Source organism: Anolis carolinensis, chromosome 2 (genome assembly GCF_035594765.1).
Source record: "Anolis carolinensis isolate JA03-04 chromosome 2, rAnoCar3.1.pri, whole genome shotgun sequence".
Classification (NCBI taxonomy): domain Eukaryota; kingdom Metazoa; phylum Chordata; class Lepidosauria; order Squamata; family Dactyloidae; genus Anolis; species Anolis carolinensis.
The window spans coordinates 204,885,081-204,901,532 of NC_085842.1; the positions used below are offsets into that span (position 1 = coordinate 204,885,081).

The 16,452-nt window shown below is 37.8% G+C and overlaps 1 protein-coding gene across 4 annotated transcripts in view; it reads right to left on the minus strand.

The window, feature by feature from the left end:
• Positions 1–16,452, minus strand: part of pax5 (paired box 5) — a 300,149-nt gene that overhangs the window by 230,365 nt on the left and 53,332 nt on the right. For all 4 annotated transcript variants that reach the window (XM_062971568.1, XM_062971570.1, XM_062971569.1 and 1 more), the window contains exons 3-4: positions 15,526–15,723; positions 4,622–4,686 (exon numbers count right to left, since the gene is read on the minus strand). In XM_062971568.1, the coding sequence (XP_062827638.1) occupies positions 4,622–4,686; positions 15,526–15,723 (263 nt within the window). The remainder of the gene's footprint in view (positions 1–4,621; positions 4,687–15,525; positions 15,724–16,452) is intronic.

Sequence of the window (16,452 nt, forward strand, 5' to 3'; positions counted from 1 at the left end):
TTGAAGTGCAAGGCATTTAGAGGATGAAATGATGAGCCTGTATGCCATGAGAGATAACAATAGAAGACTGTGTCCAGTTGCTAGGTGATTTTCCAACCAATAAGAAGGTAATACTTTTTAATGTTTCAAATGTTTCATAAACATCTTATTATTAACTGATAAAATAACCTTGTAAATTAGACAAATGTTACTATTTCATGTAATGAGATAAGTAGCTTGCAGAAATACAGCCTTATGACAGAGCTTGGAAAGAACATGGTATAAGTATCAAAGTTAAATGTTACTTTGTTAGGTAGTGAGAGAACAAAAATGTCGCTTTGAGAAGCTACATAATTACTACTGATTTAATCCGGGTTTGTTTTTTGTTTTTTACGAAGTGAATAATACTCCCCCCCCCCCAAAAAAAAAAAGTTCAAGAAGTATCTCTGGAAGCCAGCTTGGGTCCCATTCTGGGAGAAAGGCAGCATAAAAGTGAATAAATATATAATGAGTCCCCTTCGGGGTGAGATAGAGTGGGGTAAAAAATATATAGTGAATAATGAAATACTGTTTCTTGGTGATAATTTGCAGGCATTTATGACAGTATTTTCATTTTATATTGCATTAATTATATTAGTAATGCATGAAGATCTGTAGTACTTCACATATATACCTGTCTGAGGACCAAGGTCTCCTGGAGGAAATCCTAAATCCAGTGGGCACAATCCACCACAGGGGGGATTCCTGCTTTGTTGTGGCATCCTGGTGCTAAAATGTCTCCCCTTTGAGGCCCACTGACACTAACACCGGCTTCAACTTTGTACATGGCTTTTTGTCAAAACCTTGGGAGGAGATCTAACATATTTGCCAAAATCTGGAAAAATTTAGTTGGTTTCTAAATGTTAGAGTTTGTTTTAATTATTAAATGATTTGATATAATTTGTGACCATTACTTATTTCCTAATGTTTAAAATTTTACCATTTTGAATTGATTTAAACTGTTTTTATTTGCATGTTGTCCTACAGCAGGAAATAATTTCAATATGTATTCATGCATAAATTTATATAAAGATATTTTAATAATTATTTGAATACCTATATAGAAAGGCCAGCCCTTTTTATTACTCATAACTCGACCAAAAAGTCCTAGATGCACAAAACCAAAAGACTGGGTTTCATGTGAACACCCCATATAGTTTATTATGCTCCCAGGAGACTTTTCTTATCTGTGATATTCTATTTGTATGTGTGTCTGATCTCCATCCCAACAAGCCTATAACTAGGGGGGAATTAAGACATTGTCCCTGCAAATAAGATGTTTTTCCTTTTCAATGTTTTTCAAAGTTTTATCATTGCAGTCAATGAAACCTCCAGTTGAAAACTGAGAAATAGAATTTGAGCACCCAAAGCAAGGTGACAGGAAAAATTACAAAGTGAAGGCAAATCTTGTGTCATTCTCTTCAATTCTAGAAATTTGGGAAGATTTCACATGGGGGTTCAGAATTCTTACTGGTGGTCAGTGCCTCCATCCCCTCCCATAGAAGCAACACCCCTACACATAAATTTCTGGATTTGGGGGATTTGTTTTACTTTCAGTCTATGTACAGCATTGTCTAAATATATGTGTAAATGCAAAAATGTCAATTGAATAAAATCCAGTGTGAACAGAAAGCAATTTCACATAACAAAAATTGTGGTGATCCATTGAATATTATGGGATGTATCAAATAGAGTTGAAGTAATAAAATAGGTGAATGAGAAGGTAAGTATCACTGACAAACGGTAACCTTGTAAGAAGAGTACCATATGCCTCTGCCCAATTTCATATGGGGCCCCATCTACACACCCACATAATGTGGCATAAGAAACGGATTAGCGTGGGGTGTTTAAATGATGCTCGAAGCTAATCTATTTCAACCTGAAATAAACCAAATTATCAAGGTTTAGTCCAGATTTAAAAAATACTAGCAAAGGCCTGGACCTTACGGAGGCCGCTTCTAGACAGCACTTAAATGCGCGTCAAAGCTTAGGTGCACGTTTGAGTCCCTACACCTCCACCCAAAACCCATGTTTTGCCAGAGCAGTGTCAAGATGCCCCCCCCCAAGTATCTTCCAGAAGGGCACACAGACACCCCCCCCCACACACACACACACACATACACCAAACAACCTTAAAATTAAAATAATTTACCTGGAAGCCATTAAGGTCCTGCCAGAGTCCTCCTGACATGTAGAAATGACACGCCAGCAGACCGGGGGGGGGGGAGTGATTTTCCTCCTCACCCTCCCCCTGGCACGTCATTTCTATGTGCCAGGAGGACTCTGGCAGGACCTTAATGGTGGCCAGATAAGTTCTTTTAATTTTAAAGCCTTTTTGGGGGGGGGGGGGGGGGGAGAGGGTTGATGCCCTCTGGGTTTTCTGGGCTCATACAGCCCAAAAAGCCCAAGAGCGCTGTGTGGATTGAGCCCGGGGATAATGTGATGTGATCCTTGGGCCCAATGCACACTGGGCCCATACCTGGAAAGACCTGGAAATCATCAAAGATCCAGGTCTTTACCAGGTATCATATTAATTTGGGACAAAACAGGGTTTCCCTGCTTTGTCTCAAATTAATTTGATTTTACCAGAGGCGTCATTTAGATGCCTCTGGTAAAGACATGAGAGCTTACATGTTTTGGGCCCTGTCTGGATTTGCCCTGAAAGATTCAGACCTTTGTAGGTATGGACACAGTGGGAACTGTCTCCTGGGATAAGCATTCACAATCCCAGCAGGCCATCATCACAACTATCCTGCCTCCCCAAGTTCAGGCAGCCTGGGTGGGAGGATAGCAGTGCCAGCCTCCCCTTTCTGCCCCCCCCCCCCATTTAGCCCTTACAAGGTTAGGAAAAACCTCAATAGGGAAGCATGCATACCTTCCTGGGGCTGAAAAATGAAACAAACAAGCCTTGGAAGGGAAACTTCCCTCCTCCCATCTCCAAAGCTCTTTAGTTTCATTTTCCAGCCCCAGGAAAGTAAGGCAAGGCTCCTGCCTCCCTGCCAAGTCTTTTCCTTGCTTTTTAAGGGCTAAACGTGGGGCAGGGAGTGGAGGGGAACTATCTCCATGCCCACCCATGCTGATTGTGAATTGACACAAGTGGGTATGAGGCCTCCTGTGTGGGTGGAATCAGAGTTTTAAACTCCAATTCTCCTTGCATTTTGATCAGTGTAGAAGGGTCCTGAGTTCCAGGCTCAACAGTAATCCAATAGGATTCATCATTGTGGAAAGGCCTCAGGAATGGTCTGGGGACTACAGAAAGGCAAATGGAAGGGAAAGAGGAATTGCATGATGTGATTTCCATAGCTCACTAACTATAATTTGTCAATCATCTGGTGAAATGAAATGACTTTTCCATATAAGGAATTCTCCATTGACTACAAAATGCAATGAAAGTCATGGCCAAAGCAGAGGGATATCTTGGATGAAGTAATGGAGAACTGCTGCACTACCCTCAGTTTCATTAAACCACTTATATCCCAAATGGAATCAACAGGGTTAAATTGGTTCCATTCTGAGAACCTCATATCAGCTGGATGTGGACTATTTATTAGTGTTTAGAACACTAACAGTCTACTCATTTGAAAAATTGACATTATATCAAATTTAGTACACTCCATTCTAGAGAATTATGCATAAAGAAAAAGTGGCAATTTAAAAGTCCAAGACTTTTCATGGAAACCTGCTTCACAACCAATTTAAATTAAAAAACGTTAGCTCCTCTCATTGACTCAGTAAGACTTTCTTGATGTGTACAACTTGGTTTTCAATGTATGATTGCCAAGAGTGGTGGTTTGCCTTTGCCTTCCTATGAGGTCAAGAATGTGACTGGGTTCACTCAATGGGTTTCCATGGCCAAGCAGAGATTTGAACCCTGCTCTCCAGAGTCATAATTCAGTACTCAAACCATTTCATAATACAACAGCCAGATTACATTGGCCACAATATATTAAATGAGTAGTTTGAGTTAACTGAATTGATCTTAAACGACAGTGTGCTCCTATGTCTCTAATAGCAGAAAGTAGACTCCACTAGAAGAAGAAGAAAATGAATTAAAGTCCATCACTCTTTGAATATTTGAGTTAGATGGCATGCATCTGAATTAGGTAAAGGATGGGCAAAAGCAGAAGAAAGTTTCCAAAGTTTTGCTACCTCTTCACTCAAAATTGTAAGTGCACAAAGAATTATGGAAGGGATGGTTGATAGAAGAAAAAAACACATTCAAAACTACTTACTGACTAATGATGCAGAAAATGTTATGAATAACTATCCCTTTCTTGATTTATTACTTTAATTATCTGACATTCTATAGACCCCCATTAGCAGGATGGGTTTTTTTTCTTTTTGGTTTAGATTTCAATTTTCTGTCTCATGGTGAAAGCTATTTATCATAATAATCAGTAAAATTCAAAACCTTTTAGCAGTATTTATAAAATTCATTTACCATGTTCAGCCCTTGGAGAATGACAAAGAAGGTGCATTAGTACGTGTGCTGAAGTGTTCTATGCAGAATTATCTGCCCATAAGAGTGATTAAAAGTTCTTTAGAATGAATTATATTATAGATATATATGTTTCTTTAAAAGTATATAAAAAGTTTCCCTTACCTATGCTGTGACTAGAGGCTGGGACTTGCTGGTTGGGTGGTTGCTGTACCTTTGTCCGTATAATCCTGAATAATAGACAAATGGCTACTTACTGTTAGGTATACAACAACAGAAAACAAATTAACTGTGCAACATAATTAAGCATAGTGGGTGTCCAAGCAAATTGTTCCAATTCATTTGTCACAAAATTTGTGAGTATCTGAAAAACTGGATGACGCTGAAAGTTAACTAAATATGATGTTGGCCATTAATGAAACTGAAATGTATGTCTATTTTAAGACATTTGCAAATGTCACTAGGAATTCCTCACAGTCTTGTGAACCTCTGGATAGCCACTGAAGAAATTGACCAAGTCATATGCCATATAAAAGCATGCATACATCATTTCCACACCAGTGGTCCCGATTCATAGGTAGTTGTACTTGAAGACTACCTCTTATTAATTAAATATATACAATGTCTCATTCAATGCTGGTTATGATCTTTAAAACAAAATGTGAAATTGGTTATTATTGATGATTTGCACCTTTATTCAGAGCCTACAGTCCTGGTGGTCAACTCTCCACTTTCATGAAGTCAATGATATGGGAATTTGCAGGATGTGCCCTGAGACTATTGAAAAAAGCTATGAAGCTCCAAATACCACCATAAGACATGTCCTGTTCCTTCTATTGGGTTTCCTCTCAGTTCATTCCTATTGATTAATTACATCAAAAATGCAGAAGCATTCTGGACATTGCTATTACCATAAACTGAGGTTCTGTGACACCTTATTTAAACTGATATATTTAGCTGAACTCATTATTTGTTTCAAAATGTTTATTTACATTACCACTGCCAGGGAATGCTCAATTATTGCATCCTGTTTCTATCCTTAGGGCTATATATATATATATATATATAGAGAGAGAGAGAGAGAGAGAGAGAGAGAGAGAGAGAGAACGTAATAGAGAAAAAGTGTTAACATAAAATGAGTAAGTAGTGTTATAACGAAAAAGCAGAAATGGGTGAAGGACAGTCAACACAAGGAAATCCACTCTGCACATTTTCCAAGTGGTGCAAATGGGAATTGTGACATTGATTTAAATAAGAACAAGATTGATGCACTCGCTACAGAGTGATCTTTATTTAAATAGCACACTGCTAATTGACATAATTCTCCACACAGTATATATGCCTGTTTTAATACAATATTTTAGCTAGCAGCTTCTGGACTGATTATTTCCTCTGTGGCATGGTAACTGGCCTTGATCCCAGCATTTTCCTAGTTATTACACAGTTTTATTTAATGTTGAGCATTTGCACACACAAAAAATCCTGCCATTTTTAGAATATTTTCTTTTTTAAAATTCCAGAACAGCAACGAAAATAATATCAGTTCCAAATGATTGTATCCGTCTCTCTCCCTCTGCATGATTTGCCAATCTGTAACGTGAACAATGATTGTTAGGTTTCCATGTAGTTTTGGTATGTTCCTCCTCAACAACCAATTCATATGCAGCCCAGTTTAATTCATCCTCTCTTGCCTCCAATTTTTATAGCTGAGAATTTTTTTAAAAAAAACAATTTAGAACTCTCCAACCTGTCCCACAAAACAGGTTGGCTTCTAAGGTTTGTAAGAGCAAAAATATTACACACCCGTCTGAAGAACCCAATGCTATTTTTTCTGTACAAATCGCCAATTCGGGAGCAGTTCTAGACTGTTTGGAGGGAAGCCAAGGGGAAAGATTATAGAGAAGGCAGGGGAGTTATTCTGTATCTTTGCATTTATGGGTGTATGAACTGATCTGGAGGCATCTGATGCAGAGATACAGAAAAGGCACAGAAATCAAAAGAGGCTGACTGAAGAAGGCATAGAAAGAGCAATGGTTTATGCAGAGAGGCAGTGAGCGGCTACTTCCATGACTGGAAGACTGATGGTTGCCTATAATACTACTAAAGATAGGTCAACACCACCAATATCTGGACATAGGATATTATAAGAAGCATTGTGCAGTAGAAAAGACTGAGAGTGGAGTAAAGTAAAACGCTGCAGGAGACCACCATTTGTAGACTACTGGAATCATGGAATTATAGTATCACTGAACTGGAAGAGACCACAAGGGCTACCCAGTCCAATCTTCTTCAGCAATGCATTGTATTGAGAATTTCAGATTAGAACCAAGACGGCAGTGTTTCTAGCATCTAAAATATAATAATAACTAGCTACGCCCGGCCACGCGTTGCTGTGGCGTTGTCTGGTGGTGTTGGTGAGAACTTGTTGAGGTAGTGGTGGTATTGAATGTCTGTTGTATGGTTGTCCTTATGTTTAGTATGCATTTGGTTGTTTGTGTACTGTGAAAGTGGTGAGGGTAGAGGGGGTCTATGTCCCTGTGTAGTATTGTATAGTATTTATACGTTGTCCATGTGTTGTGAATGCTTGGATTGTGTCCTGCTGCATAGTAGAAAGGGTTGGGCTGGATGGCCCTTAGGGGTCTCTCCAAACTCTTGTGTCTGTCCCCTGGGCTGAGTGGTTTGCTAGGAGACCAAGTGGGTGGAACTTAGCTTTGTAACTGGCAGCAATTGGATAAAAACAATTATTCCTCTCCCTCTAATTAGGACTTTATTTTTCTTTTCTTTTTGTTGTATCAACCTAGAGCCGTGGATGATGGGTTGTGTTGTCAAATTTCGAGGTTGGGGGGCCTGTAGTTTTGTTGTTTTGTCCGCTGCTCTGATGCCATCACTCTTTTATATATATAGATAATAAAAATAATAAAACTTTATTTATCTACCGTCCTATCTCCTCAGGGGACTCAGGGTGGTTTCCAACATGATAAAAACAATACAATATAATACACATAATAAACAGAACCATACAATAATTTAAAATAATACAAATGGTAAACATAAATACACAACATACAATCCAAAGAATGAAAAATAAAACTCCCTTTATGGGCCAGTTATGGTGACCCAGAGTTCAATGTTGAAATGGCCAGTTATAAAGACTTGTGCAACAAGGGAGCTTGTATTCTGCAAATGGACTACATAATGGGAATGTGTGAACACAGGAGACTGCCTAAAACGGGGTAAGACCAAGTTTCTTTTGAGACCTCTCCGAGATATTATACAGAGTGCATTACCAGCCCACCCTGGAAATCCCCAATATTTCCTGTAGTCTCCTATTAAAATACAAACTAGAACCAACCGAACTTGCTTTCTGAAACTGAAGAAGATTGGGTATGTTCAGGATGGTGTGCACAAGTTAGCTGGAAACAAGCTCTGAAGGATGAATTTACCTTACTGGAAATGAGCAAATCCAAGTATATTTCTATGTGTCTGAAAAACTAACCAATATAATCTATGCCAGGCTGTAGGGTTGGTTCTGCATGCAAACAAGACATAGAATCAGAGTAGTACTAGTGAACCATTACATTATGTAACAAAATTTGAAAATGTTTCTGTTCACTGTATACTGTATACTGTATACACAGTTTCTGTATACTCCAGAAACTATGTGGAATTGGTTGAGACTATGAGATATTCGTTGAAAAACCAAAGCAAAATGTGCTTTTGGATGTCCCACAAAAACAAACTTTATGCAGTTTAATAAGCTTTTCCCATGTTTTTATGATAAAACCAATTAGGAAATGACATTTATAACCCAGGAACAAAAACTGTTTTGCAGTGTGTTATTTTCTACATATGGAGCAAAAAAATCCCAGGTCTAAAGATGCATATTAAAGAACAAAATATCCTCGGATAACCCCAAAAACATAGGAGACCGGAGGGATAGATGCAGAAATCCTTGATCAGAGGGAATGACTTCTGAGCAGAATGAAAACATACTCAGACATTAATCAGAAGTGTCAATAGGACAAGGCATCTCATCCTGCAGTGGCAACAGAGAGTGTGCCCACCCCCTTATATGGCCATAGGTTTGCAGTTTAAAGATATTGCTCTATGTGGCTATTTTCCCTCTTTATCTCTGCAAAATCAGCAAAAGGTGATGACCAATCTTAAAATGGTGCTTCCAGGGATCATAGTGCAAAAGTCAGAAAGAAGTCATCTTCATTCCCAAAATGGTTTAGACTAATTAGAGTTTTATGTACCCTTGTTACTGTTGATTGCCTTCATCTTTCATCATTTACTTCTTGTAGGCTGATAAATATTATAGGTTGGGGGCTGTTATAGATATGTGGCCAGTAATTAAAAAGCAAAATTTGAAACAAGGGGGTATATCTCTGAAAGCTGAGAGACTACCACTAGATTATTGTTGAACATGGCTTCCTGCATCAGCAATACAGGAACTGAGCAATCAGGGCACTTCCCTCCAGATATGAGACAGAAGCAACCTCTCCCTATTGAGTCCACAAGTCACTTCTGGCTCCCTGGTTTGTGCCCATGTTGGCTTACATCCTAGGTAGTCTGAACTATAGTGGACTCGCTAAATCAATTGTGGTATCGACACCTATGTTAATCTCATTTATTTAATGGGTTTACTTTAACTGAGACTAGAAATAGGATTGAGACCATGATTTTTTAACCAACATGCATATTTCCTTCACGTGTTTACAGGCTCAACGATTCATCAGATAGTTCATGGCCCACCACTTAAAATGTGAATTTTCCCTAAATGTGATTGGATTTCATTAGGTATTCACATTAACATGAAAATGTCCCTTTCCCCTCCACTTCAATGAATCCCATAATGTCCTGCAGTTTAATCTCCCTCTCAGTTTATTCTGCATTTTTAAAATGTTTATGTTTCATCAGTACTTGAAAAGGTTACTTTTGTGGACTACTGTTCTCACAATTTTCAAACCATGCTGGTCTGGAAATTCTGAACATTGTAATCCAAAAAAGTAATTTTATTCAAGCTCAGAGATATAACTTCTGATTTGATTATTTACTCTTTCGAGGAGCATTAAATTTCCCCTTGCCTGAGAACTGTAAACATTAACTGTGTCATATATAATAACAGAAACAGACACTCTAGCTATATGTCTATATCTTGTCTATATATATATATCTCCACTTGTACCTTATCATCCCAGAGCTATAAAGCATTTTATTCACTATGGGTGAATTCAAGTTTACTTGTCATTCTGCAAACATTTTTTCTCCTCAGCAGTCAAACAAAGAATGCAAGCAGGGCCCAGCTGAGCCGGCACAGTGTTTTATCAATTATTGGAGGAAAATCAAGACCCTGCTGTGAGTACCAGACCTAGAAGAATGAATTGAAGGGGAGGGAAGAATGACTAGCCTTTCTTACCTCAGTGCCAGACACATTACTTAGTAAGTTCCATTAATTTTAGTGGGTTTTAACTTCTACATAATGATTTTCTAAATGACAATATTTTGAAACTGAAATGAATAGGACCTCAGGAAAAAATGCCATGTTTGCGCAGAGGTAAAAGAGAGGAAGTTAACCCCACTGCATTTACTTAAGTAGCTCAAATACAGCTAATTTTAACCAAAGCTGATATTCTTTTATTTTCTAGATGCGAATAGTAGGCAAGATATCAACCTGCTCAATATTTCCATGTATACATAGAGCCTGTTAGCTATTGAAGAAAAGGCTGACCTCATGAACACTACAGTGATTTCTTCTGTGCCTTACTTTTCACTCACGTGCAAGTATTTAAAAGGGGGCAAAAATACAAACCACACACAAATCCCACTGGTACTTATTCTTTCAGAAACATATTTAGCATCCAGTTGGTGTCCCTCCATGATGTAAAGCTCTTAGTACAGTGAAGAATTACAATGATGGATTGAAGTTTTTTTTTTCTTCCCCAAAAAACACCCTAAGCTATCTCCCGCAATGTTCAGAACTTATTCCTTTGGAATTGATTTTGAGGGGACAGGGATTGCAGGAATAAATTACCAAAAAATTATCTACTTCCACTGCATGAAAAACCTTCTATGAAAAGGGGCACATTTACAGTGACCTGTTATCCAAAAGGGTGGGCAAATGCGATCTGTGGCAGCTATGCAACACCACAAAGCTGATTCGGGTTAACACAAGCCAAAACTACTTACCACAGTCTTGGACTGTATTAACCAAAGTTGCAGGTTGCTCTGAATTCTCCCCGGGAATTCAGAGCAAACTGCAGCTTTGCAAGTGTGTAAATGGTTGGAACATTTCTAAGATGCAACTGGCTGCAAGTGTTTACGCAGCCAATCCATGTGCCTTGAGCTCCGGCAACACAAGGGCATGAGATGGCACTCACTGTCCCCTTCCCATTCTCAAAGGCAATTAGAAAAGAGAAGACAAAAAAGAGGGGGCAATTTGTCCTCTTCCTCTCTCCTCTCCTGTGTTGCTCTGGCACCTGGGCTGACATCACTCCAAGTGATGAGTAATTAACACTTGCCATGTCATACCCATTGACCACTGCAATGATGAGTATGGGAGGAGAACAGTGAGAGTGGCCATCTGGTGGTGCCAAACCAGTTTCAGTGCTGCTGAACAGTCAGGACTCTTTTCCACCTCTACAGAAGGGGGTCGAAACTATCCCAAGACTGATCTGAAATTTGGCATTGGGATAGATCAGCCTTGGGATAATTTAATGTAGAGCTGCCCTAAGTGAAACAATCATTCCTACAGCTTAAGACCAAACCTTCATTGTGTTGCTAAGTGAGTCAAAGAAAATAATAGTCTTTTCCAGTTTGTGGTCTACAGCAGTGATGGTGAACCTTTTAAAGACAGAGTGCCCAAACCAAGGGAGAGGGGTTGAACACCCGGAGAGGGGTGAGCGGGGTTGTGAAAGAAGGGGGATGAGCAAGGGGCAAGCGGGGGGGGGGGCAACCCCGTGGTTGAGAGGAGGGGTGAGCAGAGGGGTGAGTGAATGGGCAGGTGAGCGAGCGGGTGGGTGAGCAAGCCAATTAGCAGGCAAGTGGGCGAGTAAGTGGGGAGCAGAATGGCAAGCAGGCGGCAGGCAATGGCATGCGTGCCAGGAAACAGGGTGCTGCATGCCCCTTCTAGCATAGGTTTGCCACCGCTGGTCTAGAGCATCAGTGATAAGCATGCTTTCTGATTGAATTCATTTACCAGATACTTAGGAGAATGCCAGAAACTGAAATGAAATGTTAAGTAAATGCAACTGCATCCCTACCCATCTCACTCATCCTCTCCTGTATAGCCAGAAGGTTTCCCTACTGAAACTAAACAAGTCTAGCTCTGTAAACTGCCAAGATGAGAGACCATTTGATAACAATAGTTACAGGTGTAAGAAATAAATCTTCCCCTCTCTTTGCTGTCTTATTGCTTTACATTTTAACCTACCTTCTCTCCCTGTGGTTTCCCTTCACTACCTAGCTATAGGTAGTCAACTCCTTGAGATGCGGACATGATGCAGGTATTATGAACATATATTCTCTCCTTTTCCAGTTTCATTGTTCTACTAACGTGGAGAATAGATGGTTGCTAAGAACTCCCCTAAATCAGAGCTCCCAATTGCATGGACAGTATACATAAGTAAAGGAAGCTTTCATTGTGTAAACATGCAACTCTCTATATGAGGAGAGCCACAGAAATGAAAATAATGGGAGGCAAACCTGGTACACTCCTGTCCTCATGATTCGACACATTGTCAGATCAATATGATGTTATATTGTGTATTTGTCTTATTATATTAGCTGTAGTCAGAAGACTGGAAGAATATTGAATAACCGGTGTAGAATAGTAAGTGAAGTGAATTTGTACATAGATAGTGACTGATTGATTGATTGATTGAGGGAGTGACAATAGGAGGTATCGTGAGGATTGGACAGGAATAGAATTTTGAAAAAGTTAGACTGGATGGGAAAATGGCTTTTGAGGAACGAGAGAAAGGGACTGTGGTGACAAATGAGTATTAAGAGATTTGTATGTTCATTATTGTGTACCTACAAGTCATTTCTGACACATAGTGAACCCATCTAAGACTAAAAAGGTGTGACTTGCCCAAGGTCACCTAGTGGGTTTTCATGGTCAAGCAAGGATTCAAATACTGTTCTCCAGAGCTATAGATCAGCACTCAAACCACTATACCATACTAGGTCCAGTTTGTTAGTAGTGCTCTAAAGTGTTTAAACCCTTCATTACAAGTTCTTCTGTTATAGAGTGAAATAACATCCATATAACACCTTTAATCGTATATTTGTTGTCTTTATTGTTTAATTGTATCTATGGTCATCAATCACTGTTACTAATGATGTGGCAAAGTAGAACCCATGAGCAAGAAAGAAACATCTTAATGGAAGTAGGTCCAGTGAGGGCCTTGGCAGAAGCAGTACTCTTAAGTACCTATTTTTTATGTTATTTCATACAGAGAGGAATAAGGGGAGAAAGAGAACGATGAGTTTCACAAAGTCTCAACCATAAAATGAAGACAAGACAGTGGCAGGGCAGTTTTGGAATCCAGAGAACTTGTCACTGTATTATTTGAAATATTTTCTCTTAATAACTTCAGAAATGGCAAAATAGTATTAAAGTCAATTGAAACATGATATAATGAAATAAAGGTATGGATAGCAACATTTCAGTATTACTGACTGAATTCATCAGAACACATTTCTAGTGAAATCTGCTCAGAAAGCTTTTTTTGAAAAACACTTAGTTTTTGGTTGTAATCCCAAGCCTTCTAAACAGGCTACGAATTCACAGTTTTGAAGAAACTCTTTCCTATTTCTGAGTAGTAATTTTGTAGCTGTTTTTAAAAAGATATATGAATAGCACAAACATTATTCTTCTGTCCACCTCATCATCATCACAACATCCATGATAAAGCAGAAAGTCAGAGAATGAAGAACAACATGAGTCAAAACTAGAACCATGTAAAATTCCTTCCTAGTAATAGTAGTGTTATCTCTCATTAAGTTTCAATCTGAAGGTAAAGCACGTATACCTTAATTTGAGGGGAATGGACTAACTACATGTAATTACTAGTTGTTTGTAACTAGCTACTTTCATGCTCTGAAAGTGATTAGCATCAGGATGAAGACTTTGTAACAATATAATTAGTAGCATAAACACTAATGACTGCCCAAGTAGATTCATTGTTTCTGCACAACATAACATATAAACATTCTTTAATGGAAGAAACTAGTTCTGACAGCCCATACCAAATGCCAGAAATATTTGGAGTTCTGCCATCACTACCATATTGACATCAATGGGACTAAATTGGCTTAAGTCCATGCACTTTCTGTTAATTAGGTTGTAGGTCAAACTGTTTTCCCCTTTCTCAGTTGTAGCCAAACATTTTTCATAAATGTGTGTGCACTATGCTAAAGTACTACAGCTTTATTTAGTGAGACAACTTGGAAACATTAATTTGGTCACAGTCCCATAGTTCATAGCACAGTCCCATAGTTTACAACATTATGGGCATAGTTCATGTATCTGTACCAAAGTATATTAAAATACTCTAGCTCTGAGAAGTGCACATAATTATTGTTCCAATATCAGCCTAGTGCTTGTGATTTCATTCTGTTTAGAAAACAGAAATCGGCTATCAATGCTTTGAATGGCACCACAGTTAACAGTTACCGCACCCACCTTCCAAAATTCACATAAATGAAATTATTGAAATTAATGTGATACAAATGCATTTGCCATTCTTCTTATCAATAAAATATTCAAAGTTCTATATTTTCAGTGAAAAATATGCAATTAAACTAACAATACTGTACACTAAAACACTGCCATATTTTCTATACCCGGGTCTTTTCTTTTTCTTTCTTTGTCTAGTCAATTTATATTTCTCTTACTCTATTTAAAACAATTTAACAAAGTGGGAAAAATTTTAAATATTTAGTGATCCTTTAAAATTTATTTGGATAAATTTGAAATTGGGAATTCTTTATATGTATCTCTCTGTACAAATGGAATTGTATTATGGAAATATAAATGACATTTCATGGAAGCTATCTTCAGGGTTACTGGGTTTTAATATATACCGTTTGTCTCCTGCTAGGGAAACAGTTTTTATGTAGTTAATGTAGTTTAAACAACAGCATTTGAAAAGTCATGGTGCAAACTGGTACAAAATACTACAAGCAAAATACGAAGAAAAGTTGCATGATACACAGAAGAGAATCTTCAGGACCAGCTCAAAAAATTTATATTTGTTTTATGTCTATTTTATTTTCTGAAAAGGGGCTAGGACATACATCAGACTTGTTAGTAGTGTCTGCTAAGCTTGACTTCAACTGTAAACTGAGAGTGCACACCAAAACCTGCTGCAGCACCTTGAAGGATTCTGGGATCGGATTATGATAGAGTTTATACCCAACACGTATAAATTGCAAAACTTTCATAATGCGCAATCTGGCTGTCTTTGTAAGCAAGTGTTTTGCAAAATTCTGTATAAAATTTCTTAGACACATTGTATAGGTGAATTAACTGTAGGACACACAAGTTGTACTCAAGATTCTACCACGCTTCCTTTTGCAAGCAGATTCTTTCATTGTTTGTGTTGCTTCATTTTCAATAAAACAAAAATAATAGTGCTAAAAGATCCACCTAGAGAGATATAAGGAAGGTAGTCTAGGATCTTTGTCCTAGACTACCTTCCACATTTCTCAGTCCACCTTCTAGGTTCATACTATTTTACATTTGATTAGACATTTAATTTTTCAGTGTTGTTCTTAATACTCAAATTTCAGAGTATTGTGGTCTATGAGAATAGAAGAAAGGAATTTCAGGACACACACTATGATTGTGCTATGGAGAAAAAATGTATATTGCTACCCCATTCAAAAGAGTCTCTTTCTCCTGTGTTCCATGTGTGAAAAGTAAACCGTAAAAATGGCCAAGTATGCATTCTGCAGACATGAACAAACACCTTGAGAATAACAACAGTTCAGTTCTGTTTTCAGATTATGATAGTAAACATTGCCTCAAACCATTTCTTTTGTAACGTCTGAAAGATTCTTACCTGTTAATGGAGCTAACGCTGGGCACTGTGTCATTATCACATACTCGTTCTGCGAGGAGCCTGTCCCTGATTTCCCAGGCAAACATGGTGGGGTTTTGGCGTTTATATTCTGCTATTTTGTCTACTACTTTGGGTGTGGCGACCTTTGGTTTTGAGCCCCCAATAACTCCAGGCTTAATGCTTCCAGTCTCATAATACCTAAGAGAAAAATTCAGGACAGAAACCAATTATAATCTGTTCACAAAAATTCATTTTCTCTTAACATAATCAATACATATTATAATCATGTAGACTCACATAAAATTAGAAGACATCAATAAATGATATTTTACAGACTTCATCTGGAGAGATTTTAACATAAGTTTTCCAATACAATAAAAATTAAAAATAAAATATTTTAAAGTATTGTTATTTTTCATTTAAACTGACTTTGTGCTCTTATTCTTTTTAAAATTTGCTACTATATATTAATATAATAATAATAAGATGATGATGATGATGATGATGATGATGATGATGATAATAATAATGTGTGTGCCTTTTCTCTCATGGCAACAAGGCAATAAAAAGGACAAACAAGAATTTTTAAAATAACTGAAAAATGTATATGATTAATCAGTGGTAACAAAAATAATTTTCAACAATGAATACACACCATTTTTATTTTTGTGGTTCTTACATTTATAAGAAATTAGACTTCTGTAGCTTTTGATATCAGCAATAGTATAATATTATGAAAAAATTAATTCAGTCAGAACAAATGCATCATTTTTAAACTTTTCTTGCAATTTCCCCACTTCTAATTGTGAAATGCAGAATAGAAATACATTTTAACAAATAATATTTTCAGGACAGGAAGAACATGCCAATTATTTCCTTGGTTTTGGACTCATCCCTTTACCACTGAATTATCAATCAGCTGTGCTT